Source organism: Volvox carteri (assembly GCF_000143455.1).
Source record: "Volvox carteri f. nagariensis unplaced genomic scaffold VOLCAscaffold_15, whole genome shotgun sequence".
Lineage (NCBI taxonomy): Eukaryota > Viridiplantae > Chlorophyta > Chlorophyceae > Chlamydomonadales > Volvocaceae > Volvox > Volvox carteri.
Window position 1 is genome coordinate 442,332 of NW_003307558.1, and position 25,041 is coordinate 467,372.

At 56.2% G+C, this 25,041-nt stretch overlaps 2 protein-coding genes across 2 annotated transcripts; one reads left to right on the forward strand and one right to left on the reverse strand.

Moving 5' to 3' along the window:
* Nucleotides 1–3,705: 3,705 nt before the first annotated feature.
* VOLCADRAFT_117294 (uncharacterized protein) lies at nt 3,706–11,163 on the forward strand (the record flags this gene model as incomplete). The annotated part of the gene is made up of 12 exons (XM_002949553.1): nt 3,706–4,036; nt 4,151–4,490; nt 4,855–4,951; nt 5,472–5,655; nt 6,130–6,269; nt 6,975–7,050; nt 7,523–7,700; nt 8,034–8,112; nt 8,350–8,550; nt 8,812–8,913; nt 9,179–9,277; nt 9,763–11,163. The coding sequence occupies 12 exons, from the start codon at nt 3,706–3,708 to the stop codon at nt 11,161–11,163; spliced, it is 3,228 nt and encodes a 1,075-aa protein (XP_002949599.1).
* Nucleotides 11,164–14,244: 3,081 nt separating this feature from the next.
* On the reverse strand, nt 14,245–24,418 carry VOLCADRAFT_90001 (uncharacterized protein; the record flags this gene model as incomplete). Its single annotated transcript, XM_002949665.1, has 16 exons — nt 14,245–14,306; nt 15,147–15,162; nt 16,034–16,059; nt 17,047–17,110; nt 17,302–17,622; nt 17,747–18,132; nt 18,389–18,803; nt 18,978–19,117; nt 19,478–19,807; nt 19,960–20,126; nt 20,322–20,515; nt 20,867–21,166; nt 22,935–23,050; nt 23,638–23,813; nt 24,124–24,146; nt 24,359–24,418. 16 exons carry the CDS (start codon nt 24,416–24,418, stop codon nt 14,245–14,247), a joined length of 2,796 nt encoding a protein of 931 aa, XP_002949711.1.
* Between the last annotated feature and the right edge of the window lie 623 nt (nt 24,419–25,041).

The following is a 25,041-nucleotide window of genomic DNA, read 5'->3' on the forward strand; positions in this document are numbered from 1 at the left end:
CGGCGGCAGCGGCGGCAGCGGCAGCGGCCGTCATTGGCGCGGCCGGATGTCCGCTGGTGCGCGTGGTGGTGGCGGCGGCGGCGGCGGCGGCGGCGGAGATAGGGTACTCGCGGGGGCCTGGCTGTGATGATCAAGACCTATCTCCTGGCGCTCAAAGGTCCTTAGTGACACGCGCGGGCTCGTACACTTGAGTCCGTTGGTGTCGTACCTGGTACACAGTACGGCACACACGCACACGTCTACAAGTACGCCCTAAGCACTCTCCACCAGTGGCAGCATCTCGAGAGGCCTTTTCAGCCGCCGCCAGTAGGCTACAGCTCCAGTAAGGGGGCTTGGGACTTTATTTTTTGGGGGCGCCGAAGGCCGCTCCGTTTTGGAGGGCGGACCAGCAGCCAGCACTTAGGAGTATGAAGTGCATAATATACAAGTAACATACAAGTAGTATACAAGTAGGTGCATGGGTGAACTGATGAGCCGCGTGTGTATGCAACCGTGTGCGGGGGTGTGTTTTATCACGTATGCATATGCTCGTGCACGTTTGATGGGACAGGTGGGGGGGGGGCTCCTTGATGGCTGCGGTCACACCCCGGGGCCATTCGCCCGGGGGTCGTACACGTGTGTGTTTCGCATGTCTTTTTGTTGTTGTTATTGTTGTTATCACAGTGTCTTTGTGAGGAGGAGAATTAGCTGGCTGGTTGGTTCGGTGGTTGGGTAGTTGGGTGGTTGGGTAGTTGGGTGGTTGGGTAGTTCGGTGGTTGGGTGTTGTAGCTGATGTAGCAGGGTGTGAAGGGATTTGATGAGTGGTGGGGATGTGATGGGCGCAGTGCTTGGCGCTGTTCGTACGGAAATACATGCATGCATGTAAGTATGTATGTGTGAAACAGGGGGGTGTATCTTCGCCCGTGGCAGCTACCCTGCGAAACCCTGCCTTCCCCGGTATTTCGGGGCACCCTCATCCAGTCACCCTAGTCAACTTCTCAGTGGATCGCTCAGGTTCTGCACCCACCACCAGCATCCAACGGAATCTGCCGGGTCGACAGCGGCCCAACTCCGTTCCTGGTCGGCTCGCAGGTTAACTTTATCCCAGGTCACCACGGTCCATCAACTAGGGGCGCAATGCCTTCCACCATCGGAAGGACTTTTGACCCTAGCGGGTATCAATCCCGGGATCTCCCGGGGGCAATGGTCGCGCCTTACCAGTGGTGCCAAAAATTGGCCAACTACTTTCTCCACCGGAAGATGTATGTATGTATGTGGGCACAGGCAGCTGCAGCTGGGCAAGCTTTTGCTCGGGTGATGATGATGATGGTGATGGTGATGATGCAATCGTAATGCTGTTGTTGTGTGTAACGGCGGGCGGGCGACTTTTTTCTCTTTTTTGCCTTGGCTCGATATGCATGTATGGCCTGTGGCTTTACCAATGTTCATACACCTAACAAGTGTGTGCACGTATATATGTACACGAACGTTTATATGTGCGTGTATGCATAACGACTGGGCGGAGACTGAAGAGGCTGTACTTCCGTGCAACCAGCTGTACATAAACTCGTATGACCGATATGCATGTTAACAGTTGACAGTTGACAGTTGTGCGATGTGGTGGTGGGTGTGGTGTGCAAGTTGGCTGCTGCTGCTTCTGGTGTCCAGGACCGGATGTGGGACTAGGGGGGAGTGATTGCTGGGGGGATCGCTGGTTGGGACCTCTCACCCCGGGGGGCCCTCCCCTCGCCACTTTGATACATGTTGGTGTATGTTACGTTATGAGGGGGCCCCAGCGAATGCTTCGTCCAGATTGTACTCTCGACTATTATTGCCTAGAATTTACTGTGCTCGTCCTTTTTCTTATACTTATGTAATGCTTAAGATGGTACGGAAGCAGATCGACGTGGCTGTTGGCCGTGGCGTGCGGTAAGTGGCAAACATTTTGTGATAGTGGTGATGGTGGTGGTGGTGGTGAATATCAGGTACACCCGACTGTCTGTCGTACAGACATATAGACAGACCGACATGACGTCGCTGCGTTTCTGGTTCTTCGTTGGCAGGCACGCCTGTCCTGGAGGCAGGAGGCATTCATTGAAGAGTGACGTCTATCTGTATGTATGTCAACGCGTGCCTGTCTGTATTTATGTATTCATGTGTGTTTGTCTGTATTAAAATGTGTGCATGTTTGTGTATGTGCCTCAAAAAATTGCTGTGTACTTTTGAGGACTTCAGTTGGGCGCACGGGTCAGGGGTACACGTGTCTTCGTGTCTTTGGCTACCCGCTGCCTAAAGGATGGTGAGCAGCTGCAGTCATGACTGGCAAAAGCGCTAACCCGGCCACCAAACGGCGGTCCGACAGACTGACTGCCACATTGCAAATAGATCATCGGTCTAAACAAGATTGATTGGAGTATTAGGAGCTTCTGTCCCGGCTGGGATGGGACAGCGGAGCCGCCTCCTGGGGGCCTCCGGGCGGAGGACTTTCGAGGTGTCTTGAAATCCGCCGGATTAGACGAGGGCGCAAAATCAATAAGTCTTCGCCGTTCTGCCGCCGTGCCGTTCTCTGTCCGATAGATACCCCGGATGCCTTTTGCGGCTAGCTGGGCATGACACGAAGATACGCATTCTTTTACTTCTAGGTTAAGGATTTCCCACCCGTAACCGCTGACTTGGCAATTAATCTCCCCTCCCCCCGACCCGGGTGGCCCGGGTGGCGAAAAGATCGTTCTGTTCTGTCCTGGGTAGTCCTTGTCCAGCAGCCGCTATGTGAGGGGAGCTGACCTTGCACGGCCTTCAAGCATTGCAGTTGTGCACGTTGTTGGCGGCAGGTATGAAGGGTTGTTGCGGCGTCTTATGGTATACAGCAGGAACAAGACAGCCGACGGGCCCGTTGGCCAGCAGGCGAGAACCTGATCTGGACCCGTTGACCCTCCGTGCCCTGAGCTCTAGTGAGGCCGTAAGGACCGGGGACCGCCACAAGGCGGAAGTTATGGGTGCTTTCCATCTGCGATTTCAAGGGGCTTGTAAGGGCAAAACAGATTGGCCCCACCACGTTTGCGACGAGTAGCCCAAATGTGAATAGACCTGCTATGTGGTTAAGAGCTTCCACGCGAACATGAACAAAAACATCCTTGTAGTACAGCGAGTATTGTTTGTGCCCAAGTTTGCTTTCCGAAGTGGAAATGGAAGGGGGCGGCGGGCTCAGGCAGGCAAGTCCAACAGAACAGGGACATGAGTTGTGCAACACGATTGTTGTTCTAGATGTAATTTTTTCAAGGATATGCGGGATATTCAAGGACTAATACTGCTTCCGCATTAAGAAGTTCCTGCCTGGGACCCAAATGGTCCCTTCCACTGCCTCCTTGTTGTCAGGGAATAGAACGACCCAAACAGTCGATAATAGTTTCCAGCATATATTCATACCCGCTCTGCCAGCAATCTATTGCCTGTTGTGTCGAGCTGGCGGTAAGCCAGGCTGGCTTACGCGGCAACGTGCAACGGTCTTGCGAAACGGACAAATCGTTCAACAAAACACTTTTACTTTAATAGTTGATGACTTCCTCTTTCATCCACTCAGTTTTAGGGGTCGATGCTATCAAGGGGGAACAATAAAACTGCGCAACTCCTACACGACGACTTTGCCGTACATGACGTGGTGTTTTTGGCCTTTTGTGCTTACGGCGGCCCCGTCACTTGTTCTTTCTGTCTTAGTACTGAGTAAAGATGGTGACCTTAGCTTACAAGGACAATATGCGGTTAGCCCGCAAAGGGGGCAAGGTGGACCTTTCGACCCGTTTGTTCAGCTTCATGACAAACGTTGCAGTGCTGGCGCTCTGGAAAGTCCTCTGGGCGCTCAGCTTGCCTATAGGAAAGCTTATTGCGCTGAATTTATGGCTTGGCAAGAGCCTCCTGACGCTCGCGATACATTTCGAGCACCAAGTCCTTAAGGCGATAGGCTGGCTGTCTTCTCCGGCTCTGCCTCCGCATGCAAAGCTTGCAAGGGTTTACAAGAGGAATATGGGTGCTGATGTCAAGAACTGGCACCTGGGCATCGGTGAGTTGCATCCCCCCCAAAACGACCGTTGCCAGGTCAGCAAGCTATGGAAGTTGTATCCCGGTCCCCGCCGCATACCTAAGCTGACCCTACCGACTGTTAACCTGCCCTCAGCTACAATTGTGGCAGTGGGTGTCGTCACCAGCGCAGCCAAAAAATGGCAGGAGCGCATGGACGCCCGCCACCGGCGACGCGCCTGCTTGCGGCGCCTGCTCGCGGCAGCAAGCAGCTACGAACAGTGGCGAGAGGTTGCACAGCAACTGTACGCTCTTGACGAAGCCCACATGCCAGCCGGCGACGTCTCGACCCGCCGCGCAGCGCGGCTATATGACCGGAATCTGCTGCTGGAGAAGACAAACCATTTGCGATGCATACGCGCAACAGGGAACGTAAAGGAGATTATGCTGGCATTGCGGACGGACCTAATCCGCAACATAGCCAACATTGCGAAAAGGTGCGCGAGGGCTTTTGACTGCAATTCCATGTCATTCAGCGGCTGGCACATGGCAGCAGCCGACTGCCATCAGCAGTAAATCTATAAGCCCATCCCAGTTTCTTCTACAATTTGCCACACGCCGTGCAGACAACCTCTTGCTTCTCTGCGGCACATGCACCTGCATCCGCGCCATCGGGCCACAATGGTCACGCACTTCCTGTCACATACCTTCCAACCTACTCACATCATAATCCACACAGCTCATTTCCTTCCATAAGACACCCATATGTCACGGTACATAACCCGGTACACCATGCCTGAACAGTCCGCCCCTTCCCCATTCCCTCCCGCAAATCCAACCCTGCGCTGCCACCCCCCGCAGCCAGCTCCATGAGCACTTCGTGACGGTGCCGGAGGACATCCGGCGTTACCTGGCGGAAATGAAGGACCAGCTGCTGCAGCTGGTGGATTGGTCGGAGGTGGGTACTTTGCTGCATCCCTTCATGGAGATCTGCTGATGGGGGGCTCAGGAGGATGAGGAGGGTGGGGGACGATGTGGGGCGGCATGATGGCGCATCGTCATTGTATGTAGTGCTCCGAGTCGCGGTCAGAAGGTCGCCAAAAGAAGGCCTGAGAGCCGCATCTGCATGTATGTATGTACGTATGTATGTGCGTACGTATGCACATATGTGTTCTCGTGGTTGTCTGATACCCCAAGGCACCATGGCCCTAGGAGAATTGGAAACTGTTTGTGCGCAAGACACCTACCTGCCGTAACGCACCACCTGCAAACCCACGTCCCATCTTATGAACTTATGAACCCGCCGACCCATTAACCGAACCCCCCACTTAAAAACCCGAAAAGACCTGAAACCTGTGAATGATGAATGATGTGACAACCTGCAACCACCGACCCATGTACTTGCATGACTTTACTTGCGCCGTCTCTCTCCCCCTCTCACACACACACACACACACACTGTTCATCATGGCCTGTAGGATGAGTTGACGGCGGAGGAGAAGCTGGCGTTTTTTCGGGAGACTCGTCACACGTTTGGGCGCACAGCCCTGCTGCTATCGGGGGGCGGCGGCCTGGGCACCTTCCACATTGGGGTGGTGAAGGCGCTGTTTGAGCAGCGGCTGCTGCCGCGGGTGCTGGCGGGAAGCAGCGTCGGGTCCATTGGTGAGCTGGCTCGAGTGGGAGTGGAGTGTGGGGGTGGGGGGATGTGTAGGGGTGGGGGTGGAATGGAGTATGGGTGTGGGGGTAGGGGGGGCGCCACGGCCGGGGAGTGGTGATTGTGTTTTGTGCATGACGCGGGGGCGCGAGGAAGAGAAGGTTGGTTACGTTTTGTCATGACTGGGTTTCGGAGGGGGGCGTGTGCGGGGGGGGGAGATGGAAAGTGTGTGTGGGGCGGGGTGGGGGATTATCCGCATGCCAAAAGAGTATATTCACGTATGTATGTCTTATCGGTGTTTTGATGTCATCCGACGAGGTGAGGTGCTCCTCCCCCCTGTTTCCAGGCGCCGCGCCGCCCTGCGCCCTGTCCCCTCGAAACACATGTGCGCGCGCACACCCTTATCCAGTCCCTCCACCCACTCACACACGCACCCACACCCACCCACCCACACAAACCACTCCCTGCCATGCCCTGGCCAGTGTGTGGCATCATCGCCACTCGCACGGACGCCGAGCTCCGCGACTTGTTCTCCCGTCTGGACGAGTTCGATGTGGGGTTCTTCTCCAACAGCCGGGCGGTGGAGCTGGTGCAGCACCTCATCAATAAGGGCAGTCTGCAGGTGCGGAGGAGGGGGAGGGAGAGGGGGGAGGGGGAGGGGGGAGGGGGGAGGGGGAGGGGGGAGGGGGGAGGGGGAGGGGGGAGGGGGGAGGAAGAGGGGGGAGGGGGAGGGGGAGTATATGCGGCGAAAGCTACGACAACAATGGCCGGTCTACAGAACTCACCTGCCCCAAAACAGGTGCAAATTGAGTTGCACACGTAGTGACCAAAAGCCTTCCCACAACAAACTTAATCGTCCTTCTGCCAAATGATTGTAAACATGTAACCGAAGGGGTTCCCTTTTAGGGTTTAGGGTTTTCGGCCTCGAGCCAGAGGGGCTGGTGAGGAGCAGCAGTAGCAGTAGCAGTAGCAGCAGCAGCAGCAGCATGTTCCAGTTGGCGTGTACAGGTCCGCAGGTCCGACCAGGCAGCTGCAAGCCTGATGATGCGAAGTGGTACTAGGGCGCTACGTCCCCCCGGCGTGGGACACTTGGGGTATCAGCCCACATGCGGCGTGTTGGGAAAGCTGCACAGCTGCAAACCCGAACCGGCTGCTGCGAACCTGAAGAAATATGTGGAAGGGAGATGCGGAGGAGAGCTGTGGTACGGAGTGGTTGCAGTGTCTGCAGCTACAGAGGCGTCGTAGCTGGTGTGGGTGTGCGTGTGTGTACTGCCATACCGCCCAGCGCACCCGCTCTTGTGACGGTCCTCCTTCGCATGCCGTACAGGACATGTCGTACATGATTAAGAAGCTGCGGTCCCTGATTGGTGACGCAACCTTCCTCGAGGCGTACGAGCGGACGGGTGTGTGTGGGTGGGGGAGGGGGAGGGGGAGGGGGCCTGCGAGAAAGAGTCCCTTGGGGTGCTTCGTGCGGGTTTGGGCGTACGGCATGGTGGTAGTGGTGGTGAGGGGGATGGTGGCGGCAGTTAGGCTAACGGGGTCCATGGTAGGGGGTTGGGTTGTTCCGGTGCGCGGTCGGAGCACTACGGGTGTGCGTGTGTATGTATATGTGTGTGTGTGTGTGCGCAGCGAGTAGTCGAGAGGGGCATCAGGGCAGGCGAAGGGGGGTCGGCGTACTGGCAGCGGTTCCCCTCTTCCCCTCTTCCCCCCAAACACCCAACCTCAGCTTCTTCAAGCCCTCCCTTCGTCCGCCAACCTCCCCCCCTGCAAACACTCGGTTGTTCATGCACCACCGTATGCGGCATTTCCCTCACCGCGCCTCTGATGATTAAAACACACACACGTACACACACACACACACGTGCCCTCCGTCAGGCCGCATTCTGAACGTGACGGTGTGCCCCGCCGACACGAACGAGCCCCCCCGGCTGCTCAACTACCTGACGGCTCCCAACGCGATCATCTGGTCGGCAGTGGCGGCCTCGTCGGCCTTCCCCGGGCTCTACCCCGCACAGCACATACTGGCCAGGAACAGCCGGGGGGAGATTATTAGGTATGTGGGGGGGGGCCGGGCTTCTGGGAGGGGGGGCCCTTGGGGGAGGGAACCGAAACACACACACACGCTTTCGTGGTGGTTGTGGCTGTGTTGTGGTGTCTTTCACCTCCTGGTGCGGCTTTTCCGAAAGGGCCTCGCCTCTCTTGTCAATATGGACATGTTGTTGTTGTTGTGGCTGGGGTAACTGGGGGCTCCTGACTGCTTGTGATTTATCACTGCCCTCCCTCACCTACTACTGCTACTACTGCTGCTACTGCTGCTGCTTTTACTACTGCTACTGCTGCTGCCACTGCTGCTGCTGCTACTCCCACACCCCTCGGGTGGTGTTAGGTTCTCGGCCCAGTCCACCAACGACTCGTTGGAGCGGCGCTGGAGGGATGGCTCTTTGGAGCTGGACCTGCCGGTGCAGGTAGCCACTGGGGGGTGGGGGGGTGGGTGTGTGTGTGGAAGGATTCTTTGATGCGGCCAAGCCAGCACTGTGGTGGGGAGTAGGTCGTGGAGAAAACCTACACACCTCCTCGCTTTGTGTGTCTCTCACCTTTGTTTGTCTCTTTGTATGATTGTAGATGCTAGTGTCCGTGTTTTGCTATGTGGGTATGTGGTATGTGGTAACCCACCACACCCCACCGCACCCCACCCTCTGCAGGCCCTAGGCGAGATGTTCAACTGCAACCACTTTTTGGTATCCCAGACCAACCCCCACATCGTACCGCTTCTCAACTTGAAGAAGGCCTTCAGCCGCAAGTGGGCGAACGTGTTGGAGGCGGAGCTCAAGCACCGCTGCCAGGTGGCGCAGTGGCTGCTGCCCGAGTGGGTGCCGTCCAAGTGGCTGATGCTCTTCACGCAGGTGGGGGGTGGGGTGGGGTGAGGGTGTGGGGGGGGGGGGGGAGGTGCCGTTGGTGGAGAACGAGGAGCGAGTGTGTTGTGAGCTATAGGGCTGGGTGAGTGGGCGGGGGGGAGAGGCGCGTGCTTGACGTGTTTACCAGGTGGTGGCTTAGAGGGGGCGTTGTGGCCCTTATCCTGGGCCTGGCCCCAGCGCCATACCCACATATCCACATACCTGCCTACCTGCCTGTCTGCGTCTCTGTCCGTCTGTCTGTCTGTACAGGCCTGGGAGGGCGACATCACCATGACGTTGCCCTCGGCGCTGTGGCATATTGGCAAGACCATTGTCAACCCCACCACCGAGGAGCTCATTCGCAGTGTCAAGGTACGACCTGGCGACTGCCGTACCCTACACGTCCCCTCCTCCTCCTCCTCCTGTCCTATGTGTGCTTTCACGGAAAGGGGGGGAAGGGGGGGAAGGTTGTCGTCAATACACACCCAGGTCTTTATTTTCTTGTCACCCGCGGCTCAGCGACCACTGCCTTTGCGGAATTGCTATAGCCGCTACTGCTACTGCTACTGCTACTGCTACTGCTACTGCTACTGCTACTGCTACACCCCTTCCCCCTGTACGTGTCCCTCTGCGCTAGGTGGGTGAGGTGGCGACCTGGGAGAAGCTGAGCGCCATCGAGTGCAACTGCACCATCGAGGCCACCCTTGACAAGTGTCTGGCGCACATCACCAACCAGGTGGGTGTGGGGTGCGTGTGTGGGGTATGGGGGTATGGGGGGGTTAGGGGTCGCTGTTTGGTTTGGGGATCGTAGGGGGTCTGCGCGCCGGGGGTGGGGGTGGGGGGAAGGGAGTGAGGCGGGTGGGGGGTTGAGAGACATAGGATGTATGTACACGTGTGTTTCTGTTCAGTATCCAAGAGGCATATCACGGGATCTGCATCTGCCGATCGGTGCTTTAGAAAAGTGGTGATGTAACAGTTTCAATCGTGGATTGAAAGCGCGGGATGTCTTGTGACTTGCATTTTGTGAAGGGGGGAAGGGGATGGAAAGGACTGACTGCATCGCATTGTACGGCAGCTCTGAGGTGCCCAACTCCACGCCCAGCGGGTTTTACCCCTTGTGTGCGAAACCCCATCCCCCACTCCCGCACTCTAGACGTCATTCCCACGCGTGTTGACTAGTAACCGACTAACGAACTAACAAACTAACGAACCAACGAACAGGTACGCGGCTACCGGATAAAGCGGATGCAGAACCGCATTCCCTCGTGGCTGCACATGTCGGCGGTGGGTCTGCCCGCCGTGGCATCCTGGGGCGGAAGCGAGTTTGCGGAGGCGACTGGCGCGACGCGGAACGCATCCTGGGGCTCGCCACACGCGGGCGAGGACGACGCGGCTGCGGCAGCCGCGGCGGCCGCCGCCGCTGGCGGCGGTGACGGCGCCGTGGCTGGATCCCTCGGGGTTGGAGCTTTCGGAGGGGCGGCCGCCGATTCCGCCGCGGAGGCGCTCTCGCCGCACACTGGCGGAGGCGGTGGCGGTGGCGGCTCGTCGTTGCGGCGCGCGTCGCCGTCGACGCACCCACTGGCGGTTGCGTCCTCGATGACGTCATCCACTCTGGCGTTACTCAACATGGGTGGCGCTGCAGCCGCCGCCGCGAGCAGCAGTACGGGCATGCAGGCGCCGGCGTCGCCGCCGGTGCGTGGCGGCGGCGGCCCCAGCGGGCTGTTTTCCCTGGGGAGCAGCGGCAGCCCGGTGCGTGGCCGCGGAAGCGCATCGTCGTACAGCCTCGTGGGCATGATGAACGACCGCCAAACGGGCCGCCAGCGGAAAAGCGATGGCGGCGGCAACCACCTTGCCGTACCCGGCGGCAGCTCTCCAACGGCGGTGTCCTTGCCGGTGCTGTCGTTGCCCATCGGCGGCGCCAGCGGCGGAAGTTTTGCGATGGGACTTGGGCTCGGCGGGATGGCCGCTGCGACGGCAGGTGCGGTGGCGACGGGCGTGCCGATGGGGCCGACGGGGAGTGGCTATGTGGTCGACGCCGCCAGCGGCATTGCAACGCGGCTCCCTTCCTCACCGCCTCTGCGGTACAGCATGATGACGGGCTTTGCTGGCGTTGGCGCTGCGGGTCACCACCACCTCAACCACCACCACCGCGGGCCTGGTATCGGCGGCGGCGTCAGCGTTCCCCCGTCACTGCCCACGTGGGTGGATGCCGCGTCAGAGTGCGAGGATAGCGCATCGGACGCTGCCGCCGCCACCGGCAGCGGCGCCGCCAGCAGCTCTGCCGCCGCAACGTCTGGAAGCGCCGCCGAAGGCAGCGCCGCCGAAGGCGCCGCCGGCGCCGCCGGCAGCGGCAGCGGCGTTCACCTTAGCAAGGAGCTCCTTGACCTGGCCTATTGCGACTGTACGGACAGCTCCGCGTGCGATTTGTGGTCGGCGCTACTGCCGCTGGCTCGGCGCAGCGTCAGTCTGGGGGAGGTTACTCCCCCGTTGCTCGGTCACCAGCAGCGGCAGCACGGCCATCACCATGGCGGTGGCGGCGCCGCCGTCGGCGGTACCGGCAGCGGCAGCTGCGCGCAGGGACCCGGGGCGGACGGCGACTCCTTGGACGTGTTTGCGTATTGAGGAGTGGATCTCCACCGGGGTCTCTTTTCAGATGACGGGAGGAGGGGGAAGGGGAGGGGGAGGAGGAAAAGCGGCAAAAAGAGACGTGACCACATCACCACCAAAGGTTTCCTTCGGGCTAAGAACGTACTATGACGAGGTCTATGACGTGGTCTGTAGGGTGGAGCGCTGGGGGCTGGAGCCAGTCAGGGGCGTGTAGTGTTGTTGTTTTTGGTGGTGGTGGTGGTGGTGCCTTTGTGGGCGAGGCTGTGAAGACGTGGAAGCCCGCCAACAGCGGGGTATACTCTCTTCTCCCCTAACTAACTAACTGCTCACGGGAGCTGGCGCAGACGGTGGTGGAGGACGGAAGGAAGGGACCCACATATCGGCTTACCCCTTGAATGACGTGTTGGTGCGTGCGTGCGTGTTATTAGAGACATATATACATACACACACACGTATGGCGGCAAAATTGCCCGCCATCTCAGAACAGCATTGACAGGATCGGAGCGGGTTTGCCCCGCGTCTCCACACGACCAAGCACGCGCCATGTTGCTTGAACCGTTTTTTTTGTTAACGGTACCGGTACACTTAACGGACCGCGCGGGCTCACCTATCGCCCATCGGCTTCAGTATCCGCTATCCATCTGAAAAATGCAACGCGCTATGCGATGGCGATGGCGGTGATGGCGATACGGCAGCTCGGCTCGCGGTATTTTTGTAAATGGTTGTTTTTAACCACCTTAACCACGACTACTACTGTCGCACCACTTCCTATGTGATGGAATGAATCAGAGACCATATCGCCTCCTGGTGTCATTGTCGGCATCATCAATCAGGGCCGTCGGCCCCTCATCGGCACGAAGTTGTGTGGCTGTTTGTACCCTCATCCGCTTTTCATCAGTTTCTTTTTAGTTCTCAGGAGGAGTGGTTGGTGCCACGGTGTGGTGCGGTCGGCGGATGTGGTCGTTTGTTTTGTTGTTGATTGTTGTCTCGAAGGGTGCCCGCGTCGGTGTCTTGTGATTTTCTCTGCGGTCTTGGTGTTGATGTGTGTGTGTGTGTGTTTGTGTGTTTGTCTGGTTTAACGGTTTGTGGTTTGGTTTGATTTGTCTGCTGGCGGGTGGTGGAATTTTAGTCAGCCGACGAAGAATGAGGGCGTCCGATTTCTTTAAATGGAGCTGGGGCCCCTTCTGTCCTGTTTTGATGAAGACGTCGAAGTCCTGTAGTAATACTAGTAGTAGTAGTAGTAGTAGTAGTAGTAGTAATAGTAGTAGTAGCAGCAGTGGTAGTAGTAGTAGTTGTTGTTGTTACCGCGTCCGGTCACTGGATTTAGGAAATAGGGTCAAGGGATGGAAGAGGGTGATGATGATGATGATGAGGGTGATGAGGCGGACCGTGTAGAGGAGGCATGGAAGGCAAAAGGGAAGAGGAGGAGGCGGTGGAAAGGAGGGAGAGAAGTTGCTTTGTGCGGGACAGGGCAGGGCAGGGACAAGAGGAGGAGGAGGCAGGGCAGGGCAGGGCGCAGGGTGCTCCACATCACCCTGCGGGGCAATATCACCCTGCGCACTGAACGGGAGGCGGCGGTGACATATGGCTCCCGGATGTCTCCCCACCTTCACAGTGATGGTCCAGTGGTCCAGCAGTGTTTTAGAGAGAGGCTCCCGGATGCGGCCCTGTTCCACGCACGCTTCTAAATGAGCGCAGTTTTCTGTTTTGCGGTTTTCTGTACTCTGTTGTGACACGTCTGGGTATTTGCACTCCCATCCCCCGCCGGGCCACTTTGAAAGTTTTACATTTTCAATTTTACAATTTTCACAATATCCTCATGATATGGTGCTTCCTCTTGCCGCCACGCGGTTTTACGCGACCGCTTGGACGCTCGTAGCAGTTCCCCTTTTGATTGTGGATTGCGGGGACAAAACCCCTGGAGTACTGCTCCCAAACAACCCCACCAAGAACACACAGGTGACCCGCGGCGCACGTCGCGGGACTGCGCAACATACCGTCCTCAGGGCGATGGTGACGATGCGGATGGCGGATGGAGGTGTGTATTGTTGTTTGTCGTTGTGGCTGTGCTTTGGATGTGCGCATATGCGTATGTACTTGGTTCTATGTCATGGTTCCTACGTGCGAGCCGCTCGTCAGAGCTCCCAACTCCTCCCAACTGCCCTGCCCCAAGACGTGGAGTCCACGCAGCTGCTTTCGTCCGTCTTTTATCTCCTTTCACTTTTCCGACTGTATATGCGTGTGTATGTATGTCGCATGCCGCTGCTGAGGATGTTGTAATTGCTGCAGTTGCGGGTGAGTATACGACACCAGGTACGACGCATTGGTTTTGGTGTGATGTGTTGGTGTGGACCTGCGGGGGAACTCGGTTTCCCCACACCGACTAACAGGATGGATTTGCCACCCACCGCTATACACAGACACGTCCGCATCAGACGTGTTAAAAATTTGTATGGAGAAGAACCGTCACAAGGACGGAGGAAGGGGATAGGACGTACTTTTGAGGTGCTGGGGGAAGGCCTACGGACGGCTAGAGGCAGAGAGCTAACCATGGGGCGGGGCCCGTGGGCGGTGACCTCTCCCTGCTGCTGCTGGGGGGTGTTAGCGGAGTAGGAGTGCGGGGAAAGAGGAGGGCGTGAGGGGGGGCTATCTGACGAGTACGGATAAACTACTGAGTGGTATCAGTGGGGCCAACTGCCGGTTGAGCGCGGGGAGTTGGGTTATGAGGAATGCGGGTGTGGTGCTGTTTTTGAAGTGGCCGAGGGGGAGAAGGTCAACAGCCCGGAGGGGACCCCGATTGGTGGAGGAGTCGGGGCCAGGGTGTGGGTCGGGGTTAGCCGGGCGTCCCGTTATTGCGGGTTTAGGTTCTGCCCCTCTTGCCCGAAGTTTTCCGGGATAGGATGGATGGATGTGTGATTGCTATGAGCTGGGCCGGCCGGCTTGCTTTCCATTGGCTGTCTGGGTTTCGAGTGTTATTATTATTATTGAGGTGATGGCGATGTGGGCATTATGAGTGTGCGTGCCGCTATCGGTTGCCTGTTTTAGAGAAGGAAAAAAACCGTGTGTTTTTTGCGTGTATGTGTGCTGCGAGGGGAATCATGGGTGAATGGATTTAAGCATTGTGGGTGGGTGGGTGATGTGGGTGGGTGGCAGGCCGACTGGGTTCGGCAGCCGAGGCGGGAATGGATTGGGGGGTGGGGTGGAGAGAGGAGGGAAGAGGAAGGCCGCGTTATGCAGGCTGAAGTGCTTTTGAGGGGGGAGGAGGGGGGGGGAGGTCGCCGCAGTTCCTCCTCGGGCAGGAGCGGATTCCGTTATGGGTGCTGCCGTTCGCAAAGAGGGCCGCAATGATGGAGAGCTATACGTGGTGGTGTATAGATGTGCCGGCGCAGAGGTGCGCTGGCGGGGGGGGTGCAGGACGGGTCTGCGCGGATGCGTGGTGATGGCGGCGGAGCTGGCGTTGCAGCTGCGCCGCATCACCCCCAGCCACAACCGCCGCCGCTTTTGATGCGCCTTTTTGCTGTACTGCACGTTGTACTGTACTGCCGTACAAACAGACAAATAAAGTTAGGGGTAGTTTGCCAGCGGTCACATCGCCACTGGCACTGCTCTGCGAGGTCGTGGGCATGACAGTGTAGTGGTCGTGGTATGATGTTTTTTTTGTCAGATGTTGTCAGGAGGGAATGCATAAAGAGAAAGATGCCGTATGCTTGAACGATGCTGATGCGGCGCGGTTTGGGGGCAGGCAGGGGCTTTGTCTCGAGACAAACCGTGCGATACGACAGATTGGATAAATAGCATCGGGCAGTAGCCCCAACATACGACATTCGTATCGGATCCATTGTCCAGTACGACATGTCGTATGACCTGTACGGGCCGCATGGGTTAATGACGGGCATTTCAAAAACTGCAAAGCCGCCCTGTTTTGCCTTGCTTATCTTCCTGCTTGCCTGGAAAAAGTCTATCCTGCCTCCAACTTCTGTTTCTGCACACACACACACCTGCATATGTCTCTCCCTAGGGAGGGGGAGGAGAAGGAGGGGGCAAAACGAGCTGCATTTCGTCATTTGGGTCGGTCTCGGAGATTTATGTCGTGACCGCTGCGATGATTCGGCCGCTGCCGTTGTCGCTTTTCCTAGGGCTCCACTCCTCGCTGCGATATTCGTTTTGGCGTAGGCTGTGGGGACGGGACGCAGGGGGCTGTGGGTCACCCCTGTGGGCTCTTTCTGAAAGTACTCTAATGGGATCTGCGCCTTAGTGAACCGGAGAAAAGCACTCACAGCCGCCGCCACACTCAACGCGCGCGCGCGCGCGCGTGTGTGTGTGTGTGTGTTCCCGTCTTTAGCGAGAGGGAGGGAGAGTAAGAGAGCGGGGGAGGGAATCCGGAGCGGCAGCGACGCAGGGGATTGAAAAGATTAACGAGGAGCGACCAGATTGACGAGGGTGTGGCGCGAGGGGGGGGGTTGCATTTTCTTCTTCTGCTTTTTCTAATGCTGAATCATGAGTAGAATGTAAGGGGAGGTGAGTAAAAGAGGAGTGTCGCAATTACATTTGGAAAGGATGAGAGCGCTGATTTTGCTTTGAAGGGTTGACGTCTGTTTGGAAAGCGATAAAATTAGAGTCCTGCTGGCTGCGATGGTGGGTCGGTGCTACTGCTGGAGGAGAATCATGTGGTGATGCGGTTGGTGGGTAGGTGGGGGTTGGAGCAGGGCAAGGCAACTCGGTTGGGACGCGCGAGGACGTACGGTGCCTGACGTACCGTCACAAGTATTGACACGGATACTCGGGATTGTACTTGTGGGTATGAGTCTTTTTAGGGATTGGATAGCATGACGCTTTTTTGCTTGCTTTAAGAAATCACTGTTTTTATAATTAACAGACTACGTACCTGCTTTTGAGGGTTTGCAAGGCCAGCTGCAGGGACACGGCCGAGGGCAAGCGATGCGGTTTGCTGCTTGCCGATCGCTGAGGTGTGCGATGAGCATACGCATGTCATTGCTGTTTTTGGCCCGGGTGTGGATTCCACACATCCGGGCCTTATGTGGCTGATAAGAACGCGGCTCCCATGGGGCTCGACGTGGGCCCCTTTCTGCCGTTGAAAAGCTGTATACGCCTGGTGTGTGTATATGTATGTATGTGTGTGTGCACCAGAAGTGTGTCGAAAGCGACTTTGGACGACAGAGCGCAGGCATTACGACGGGGACGGGCAGCAGCAGATGGTTTCGGATACTGAGCCGCCGAAATTATGTATGTATGGTATGTGGATATGTAGCTTTCTGCTATAGCCATGTAAGTGTTCCCGTCAGTGCGAAAGCTGGAAGAGTTCTTTTAAGGTGTTCCCGGGGAGGCAATGGTGCGTGCTCTACCACCAGAAGTGCCTGACCTGACCTGTCCTGTCCTGATCTGTTCTTGACTGCGAGGGGGGCCAAGGATTAAACCTAGCCATGAGAAGGTGAGGGAGCCCCAAGGGTTTTGGCCAGCAGCCACCAACAAGGAAGGCCAGGACAGCATGTGTGGCGCTACCGAGATACCACAAATCACAGCCAGGTTACGATAGGCGCACCTACAGGTCTGGGCATAACAGGTCATTTTGGTATCAACGACCTCATGACAAGCTCACCGGAGGCGTTGGTCTGTATCTTGTGTCCTCATCCATAGTCCACAAGCTCTGTCCTACTAGGTCAGGTGCGTTTGACCTAAATGGCTAGTAGTCAACTCAACGTGCAGCTCGCCCAAAGGGCTCATCCACACATACTATTTGGGATATATCGATCCAAGCAAGATTTTAGGAAGTTTCATCCTTGCGAAATTGACCGGAGTCGTCAATTTCAAGGTGGCAGCAAATGGGCGACAGCTCTGGAACATTTTGCCTAAAATAAAAATCTAGCCATGCAACCATACCTTCCACCGGCGAGGCGTCCTTTTGCTCCATGCGTGACTTGTTAATAACAGGAAGTGCCACATCCTATGAAAGCCGACCACGTGTCGGGCGCAACGTAGAAAGTGTCAGCGAACCCCTGAGCAAACCTATGGTACCAGAACCGAGGCAATGTTCGCGACGTGCCAATTGCGCCTGCTGCTGCCGGCGTTAGCGACATCCTGCAGTGAAGCGCCGACCACGTGTGGCAGCACACCCGCCGCGGCGGCGCTGCCTACCGCCATGCCAGCACCGCTGCCGTCCGCGACGTGCCAATTGAGCCTGCTGCTGCCGGCGTTAGCGGCATCCTGCAGTGAAGCGCCGACCACGTGTGGCAGCACACCCGCCGCGGCAGCGCTGCCTACCGCCATGCCAGCACCGCTGCCGTCCGCGACGTGCCAATTGAGCCTGCTGCTGCCGGCGTTAGCGGCATCCTGCAGTGAAGCGCCGACCGCGTGTGGCAGCACACCCGCCGCGGCAGCGCTGCCTACCGCCATGCCAGCACCGCTGCCGTCCGCGACGTGCCAATTGAGCCTGCTGCTGCCGGCGTTAGCGGCATCCTGCAGTGAAGCGCCGACCGCGTGTGGCAGCACACCCGCCGCGGCAGCGCTGCCTACCGCCATGCCAGCACCGCTGCCATCAGCGACTGCGCTGTGCGGGACTGCTGGAGTGGTCGGCACTAACTGGCTGGCCTGTGGGATCCATGACACCCCAGCGAACCAGTACATCCCCTACAGTCTTGAGGACAAGTGGAGCCTCACAGAATACGTTCAGGAGCCACGCGTCCATGTGCACAGCCAACCGCTTGCTATCCCCCATGACATCACTGGCGGTCGCTGCCTTGCTGCTGGTGGCAATCGATGCCCGGATCTCATCAAGGGGTCTGTTGTTGAGCCAGTGCTGGTGCTGCATGGCCTTTAGTGAGCGAGAGCTGCGCTTTGCAAGTGGGACCCCAGCCGCCATGAGGTCCGCCAACACCAGACGCCCATGCTGGCGGTCGAAAGCGGCTAGGACAGTCAGCATGACTGGGAAGGGCCGTGGTTTCCCAGAGAAGCCGAGTTTGCTTGCAGCTGCAAGGGGCATAGCATCGCGAACAGTAAGGACTGTACCACGATAACGTTCTCATAAGGACAGTGAAACCGCTAACTGTAGCAGGCAACGTAGTGTATATGTGTGTGTTACATCTGCTGCTTGTAAAAGCAATAAGCGGTCCAGCCTTAACAAACCCAGAGGTTCCAAGGCGAAAAAGGCTACAAAAAAATTGTCATAAGCACGTCCTCTAACCTTTGTGCTGGGTCAGACGTTACAGCACGGAGCAGCACTCACATGAATCGTTGTTGACTGCCTCTACACCTCCGGTGGTGCGCCAAGTGATCGAACGTGGAAGGGTTATAGCCGTGTCCCGCACACGGTCAAGTGATGGGAACATGGTATGCGCCAAGGGTGATGACACCAGGAGGTCGTGGCGAAGGTTCGTCCAATACATCACCAGTGGCACCATCTGTTTTCCCCCACGTGTGACCACAAAGAACAGGGGGTTCGATACTTGCACACCAACGCCAACAGCAGCACTTTTTGCTGGCAGCGGCTCCACAATGGTGGACTCCTCGTCCAGCGGAATGCTGCCATTGGGCACCGTTGATGTGGCAAGCTCGCTGGACAGTAATGTTTGGACGAGGTCATCGCTGTGCTCCTCACAGGCCTCCTCATAACCCGCAACGTCGTTCCTGTACCTGCGGACCTGTATACATGGTTAAACATATTGAATTTAAACCGGAATGCCAAAGTGGCCTAATATAACGTCTGTTTGCTACTACACTTCCCCAAATATACTGGGTCAGGAACAGCAAGCCCCTATTCCCTCCACACCTTGCACCGACCTTGCTGCAAGGATTGCCTGGTGACTTCGACTCACCTCGAACACCTTATCGGTCAGAGTAAGGACCACCGGGAACACGTACACGTACACAGGCTGCTTGCTATTCTTCTTGTCGGCTGCAGTCCCCGGACGGACGATAAGGAAAGGGCCATACTCATGGTGTGCGAAGAAGCTGCCTGGTGAGAAGGATGGCGTGCGCAACACGGCCAGCAACGAATCGTAGTACCAGTCTAGCAAACTGAGCTTCTCGGGGCCTCGAAACATGTGTGTCTTCAACACGACGGCCATGGTCAACCCGCAGACGATGCTCAGCCATCGCCTCCCTTCAGATTAAATGAAAAGATGCATAAACATACTGTTATAAGGACAAGCGGTCGAGAATGCAACCTACGTACGTTTCAAGAGCATTTCCAGAGCATTTACATAACATGCCACAGTCCCTGTACTTCATCCCGACATGTCCAGGCATGTCATGCCATAACCCGTACCCTGGCCCCCCTCTATACTGCTATGCCATGCATGGCACATGCACCCACCTGCTTTGTTCAGAGATGCGAACAAGGGGCTGTGCAGCGGGTACTGGAAGCGGCTGCGGACCACATGTGAAGCGCACAGGCTTGGGACGACCTTTCCAGCCATCACGGTTGGCCGTTTAATCATCGTCAGCTCTGACACCACTTTAAACGTCACACCGAGGTCCACCATTCGCCTCCACAACTTAGCTAGTGCATCCCCGTGCATAGCAGCCAGGTCTGCCCTGTCCTCCGGTGACCCCACAGGGTTATCTTTTGACCCACCGTCCTGCAGGACTATGGGGAGCACCGGCTGAAGGGTGAGCACCTGGATGCCGTCCAGGTCCGTCTGGCCTGTTGCGGGCAAGATATCGGAATTGTATCCTAAGACACAGCACGCGGAATGATTCTGTGTTGGTTAATTACAAAACGTCACCAGGCATAGCCTACTGTTGTTAGTTCGTACATGTATGAGGCATGATACAAACCACGGTACCATGCCTCACCTGTTACGAGCAACGCCAGCCATGTGAAGAGTGCATCATTTTCCGCCGATGGATACTTGGTGTACTGGTACACCCCTGCAGGCTGCAGCTGCGCCACGACAGCCTTGATGGCCTGCTCGTAGCGTTCCATCTCCGCACGCACGTACTGGAGCTGGGCCGCAATGTTCCTGAATGCATTAAGGTACACATTGTATAGGTGCACGCCATCACCGGCAGCCACTTCGGAACGGGTGTGTCCAGCAGCATATCTACCTCATATTCAGGGCCCCCAAAAGAATCTAGGAACACCAGCATCAATGGTCGGTGCTTACAGCGCTCCACCCTTCCGAAATCTAGGATGTTTGAATAGCATTTACACCTACTCGAATCCGTCTGCCATTGCGTGGCCTTTCCGTGTAGCCTTGCAGTCATCGGTGAAGATTAGGGGAGGGAGCTTAGCACCGCCCTGGCCTCGTACTAAGCGACACGCCTTCGCAAGTTCAGTCAGGGAAGTCTCGAACACTGCGGCATTCGTCTCGACATGGTGCACACGCTGTAATACAACCGGCGTCCCAGTCTGGTGGCGAGTGGCGTCGGGCAGTAAGCTGCGGGCACTATAGGTTACCGTGTTCGTGGTGAAGATCTTGCATGCAGAGCCAGCGAGAGGCGCAATCTGCAAGTCATCATGAATGCGTCCAATCGAGGGGGCGGCTTTGCGTAGGCATTGTCATAACACCCCACGAAAACCGGAAACAATCACAAAACGGTGGTACCAACTAAACGGTGGTACCAAAAAATAAACCTGTGGCACAGCCTATGCTTTTCCACCAGAAGTATTATGCTGCACACAACGAGTGCATTAAATACTACGGGCGGGTAGACGACATCAGCCGACGATTGCAAGACCGTCACCAACCAATGAACTTACCAGGTTGCTGCAGCTGTCGATCATGACTGGGCTGACGGCCAGGCGTAGGTCGTTCTCCAGCGCATGGTAAACCGACATGGCTTCCAAGGTCCGAGTTATGACTTGGGCGGGGACGGTGGAGACGTGAAATATGTACCCAAGTAGATTCCAATGCATTGCCTTTTTCTTGCTCGCAGGCGTGAGCGTGTCAGCGTGCCGTGCAGCCATAATAGCTTGCATCTCGGTCACAGTGCCCATGATGGAACCGGCGGGGGAGGATTCCCACAAGGATGTACGCGCCTTCTGCTGTTTCGCCAGTTCCTACATTCGATGCATGAATACGTATGCATAATGTCACATTTCAGTTGCCAGGATCAAAATGTAAGCTACATGAACCCACAGGTTCCCCTTAAGGTGCAGGGCCGTACAACAGCTTCGAAAAAACCCTGCCTTTTCCATAGTCCATACGTTTTCCTGTCAAGGATTCGATACTATTTCAAAAGTTTTTAAGGGATGCCTATGATAAACATCTCTCCAGCATACATCTCACCTCGTAGGGTTTGCAACGCGGGCTGTGTGCAGGAACCCACAAGGCCCACCGGGTTAAAGACACCTACATACAATCCTCTTTCAGCAGAGACACTATACATCCCGTCACCCGACCAGCTTGACATGGGTCATCCGCTTTTAACCATACCAGCAGGTTCATTATGGCATTTGCTCTTTTTGTACTCATTAAGGTTGCCGGACCTACACTTGGCCCTGATAGTGAGAAGTATTACGTACTAACGTCAAGCCTGTCATGAGTAAGCATACACCCCCCCTCACTGTCCCACTTTAAAATTGGACGGCCTGGCCCAGTTTGGGGACATGGACACCGGGCAGCCCACTCGGAACACCAGGCGAGCAATGACCTCTCAGTTTACAGTGTTCATGCATGACCATAGCGGCACTTGATAGAGTATCATCGCTTGGTGGGAGTTAGCAGAGCCGGCCCTGTCAGTCAGGTTGCGGTTTGTGTCGCTGACACTCCAGGTTTGACCATGGGGCGGCCTGTTAAGTGGATGCTGCGTTTAGTCATCTGGTGCTGCATGTCCGTTTTCCGGCCGTGCCGGTGTGGCCATGCTCAACTGCGCTGAGTGCACTTTGACCGCCCCGTGTGGCGCTAGACGCGCTTTGGCGCACGCACGCCTTTCTGGCGTTCTGAGAGTTGCAGTCTGCAGTAATGTCAGCCCCTTGGCAGCCCCGGTTCCGCAATCAGTTATTTTGGTTTCGTTTGTGCCTTCGTCAATTTTTCATTTCCAAGCTGAGAAATACGTTTCTTGGTGCGGAAATAAAATTATTCCTAATCCGTGGACGCTGGGGGGCCTCCGGGCCCCACCCATACCACCGCCAATGAGTTACAATAGTTTTTACAAACGATGGGTTTGGGGTATGTGACACGCACACAACATTGTCCAAAGAGGTGTCATGGCGCGTGCTTAGATGCCCTGAAATGAAGCCCGATTGGCTGCTGCTTCAAAGAGTTGCGGAGCCCAAAGATGTACCGGTAAAGACCGCGGAGCGCTCATTAAATGGATCGTTCGTACACCATCGTTCGTGACTTATCACAGCCGGGCGTCATGTTGAAAGACGGCACTACAAGACTCTCCAGGCTACAGTTATGCCACACAGCAGGTCAGAATCAGTCCTATACCTCTTTGACTCGCGGGTGGGACCTTTGTTGCAGTGTCCATGGCAGTAAAGTGCTACAATACGGTTAATCCGAATGTTTCCTGTAAGATTCTAGCGGCTTTCGCATGGACAGCCAATATTAGCTGGAGGAATGGAAACCGTACGGTCGGAATCGAAACCATTCCTCATTTTCAGGACCAGCGACGATGATGTATCCCGGATTCGGGACCTATTCCGAAAAAATCACTGCCCGTAATTGCCCTGTTTCAGTCCAGCGGCATTTCGAACAGCGCCCAAATTACAGCACCCCGGGGTGCTGTAATTCACGGGCCCGTGAAGGCAACAGAACATAATTGTTACAGCCCAACCTCAACTAAACTAAGAACCTTAATTCGTGACATGACGCCTGCTGTACCTTCCGTATGACATCCACAGATGGCTGCAGTGCCGTATTCCCACAGTTGATGATGTCAGGGTTTTCCCTGCTCAAGACTTGCAGCAACGCACCCCTCAGAGTTTGAGGCTTTGAACCTGTGTGGGTTATATTACAGGGGTTCACACGAAAGCAGAGTGTAATAAATAGCAAGATGGTCACGACAGGATGCAACAAACAGCCTAATGCCCAATGCATAACAAACGAGACACGAAAGGCAACGATAGACGGGATGGGTTCATTACATATGGTCACAGCAGTACGCGTCATGAATGGAATGTGAAGGGATCAGGCACATGACTACAAAGAAGGACATCAGAGGGCAGGGCAAAGGTTCACCATCGTAACATAACCCCACACACAAGTTGGGGTTTAATATAATAAAGGCCTTGACCCATGCACCCAATGCACCCAACGTGCCTAAGAATACATAGACAGCAGTTGCGTAATTATCACGCCACATGCATACACACATATCAACTTGCGAGCTGACCAGGAACTAAGTTGAGGCGCCGTTGATCCGCTGGTGGTGAGTTGCTGAACCCAACGAACACATTCTGAAATCGGATGGGGTGAACGGATTAGGGTGCCCGTCTCGCAGGGGAGAGCAGGGACTGCCTTGGGAAAGGGGGCCGCTGGTGAAGCTTAACCACCCTGTAACAATATCATACACACAATCACTCACCAGGTTCACACGCCGTATGGGCTACATCGATGCAGAACTTGGTGAGCGCACGGCTCCGACGTCCATCCTGCGACTGGTAAGGAGTGTCGACGTGGGTGCACCTCCCGTGGAACTCCACATGCATCTCGTCATCCTTGTTTGTCCAGAGCTGTCCCACTACTGCCACGGCACCACACCTGCAAGAGCCGAGGGAAATGACGTACATGCATTCATTTGTTCAATGTTCAACTCTCCAGTCGTCTTCATATAAGTTGCGACAAAGCACAGCGTGTCCTAAACCACTTTCAAAGATTCGCGATCAGAGCATGCTTGGAAATGCACATGGGGCCGTCAGGAGAATGGCACAACACATTCAATGAAAAGATGCACTATGTATAACTGCATACACACTTCTGCCCGAATGCACGCAATGCCCATGGACACCTACCGATACTACACTTGCCTGACCTGTCCGGCCTGGACCTCCAGTTCTATACCCCCTCGCACCTGCCATTGCTGCCGTCGCGTGTCTGTCCGCACACGAACAGGACGGCGAAACGATACTTGCACGCTGGCTGAGTGTAACCATCTGCCTCATTCTTCGTGCGGAAGGAGACCGACCGACCCGCGTGCTTAACGTGAAGTCCCTCCCCCTTCCGTCGGTGCCCAAGAGTAGGTACGAACCACGCAGGAAACTTCTTCTGTAGTACCAGCTGCGCAACAACAGATTTCACGTTCTCACTATTGACAGCTTTGGTACTGTAAGGTTTTGCAGTTCGTTAGCGCGCGCTTCTGAGACCATGTCGAAACTTCGGAGCTAGTGGAGCTTGATCCTGTGGTTCTCCGTGTGAGACAATGGCGCGCTATTATGACTATTTAAGCGGACCATTTTATGAACATTGTAAGTCTAAGTTGAAGTTGAAAGCCCGATCTTCTGTGCTTACGCAAGTATATCGGCCAGTAAAGTCAGCTTACGCTTCCCAGTTGTTAGGAGCGGCCTGGTTCCCTTCCAATTGGTATCAGAGCCTAGGTGATCCTCCTCGCCGAGCTCTTCATCGTCGTCGCCATCGTCTTCGTCGTCATCGCGCCATCGCGCCATCGCGCCATCGTCTTCGCCTTCATCACTTCGTCTTCGTCTTCGCCCTCATCACTTCGTCTTCGCCCTCATCACTTCGTCTTCGCCCTGGTCACTTCGTCTTCGCCCTGGTCACTTCGTCTTCGCCCTGGTCACTTCGTCTTCGCCCTGGTCACTTCGTCTTCGCCCTGGTCACTTCGTCTTCGCCCTGGTCACTTCGTCTTCGCCCTGGTCACTTCGTCTTCGCCCTGATCACTTCGTCCTCGCCCTCGTCACTTCGTCTTCGTTCTCTTCACCTCTTCAACAACCATGTCTCTCTCGAACGAGTTCCCGTTTCCGCCTTCCTTTCC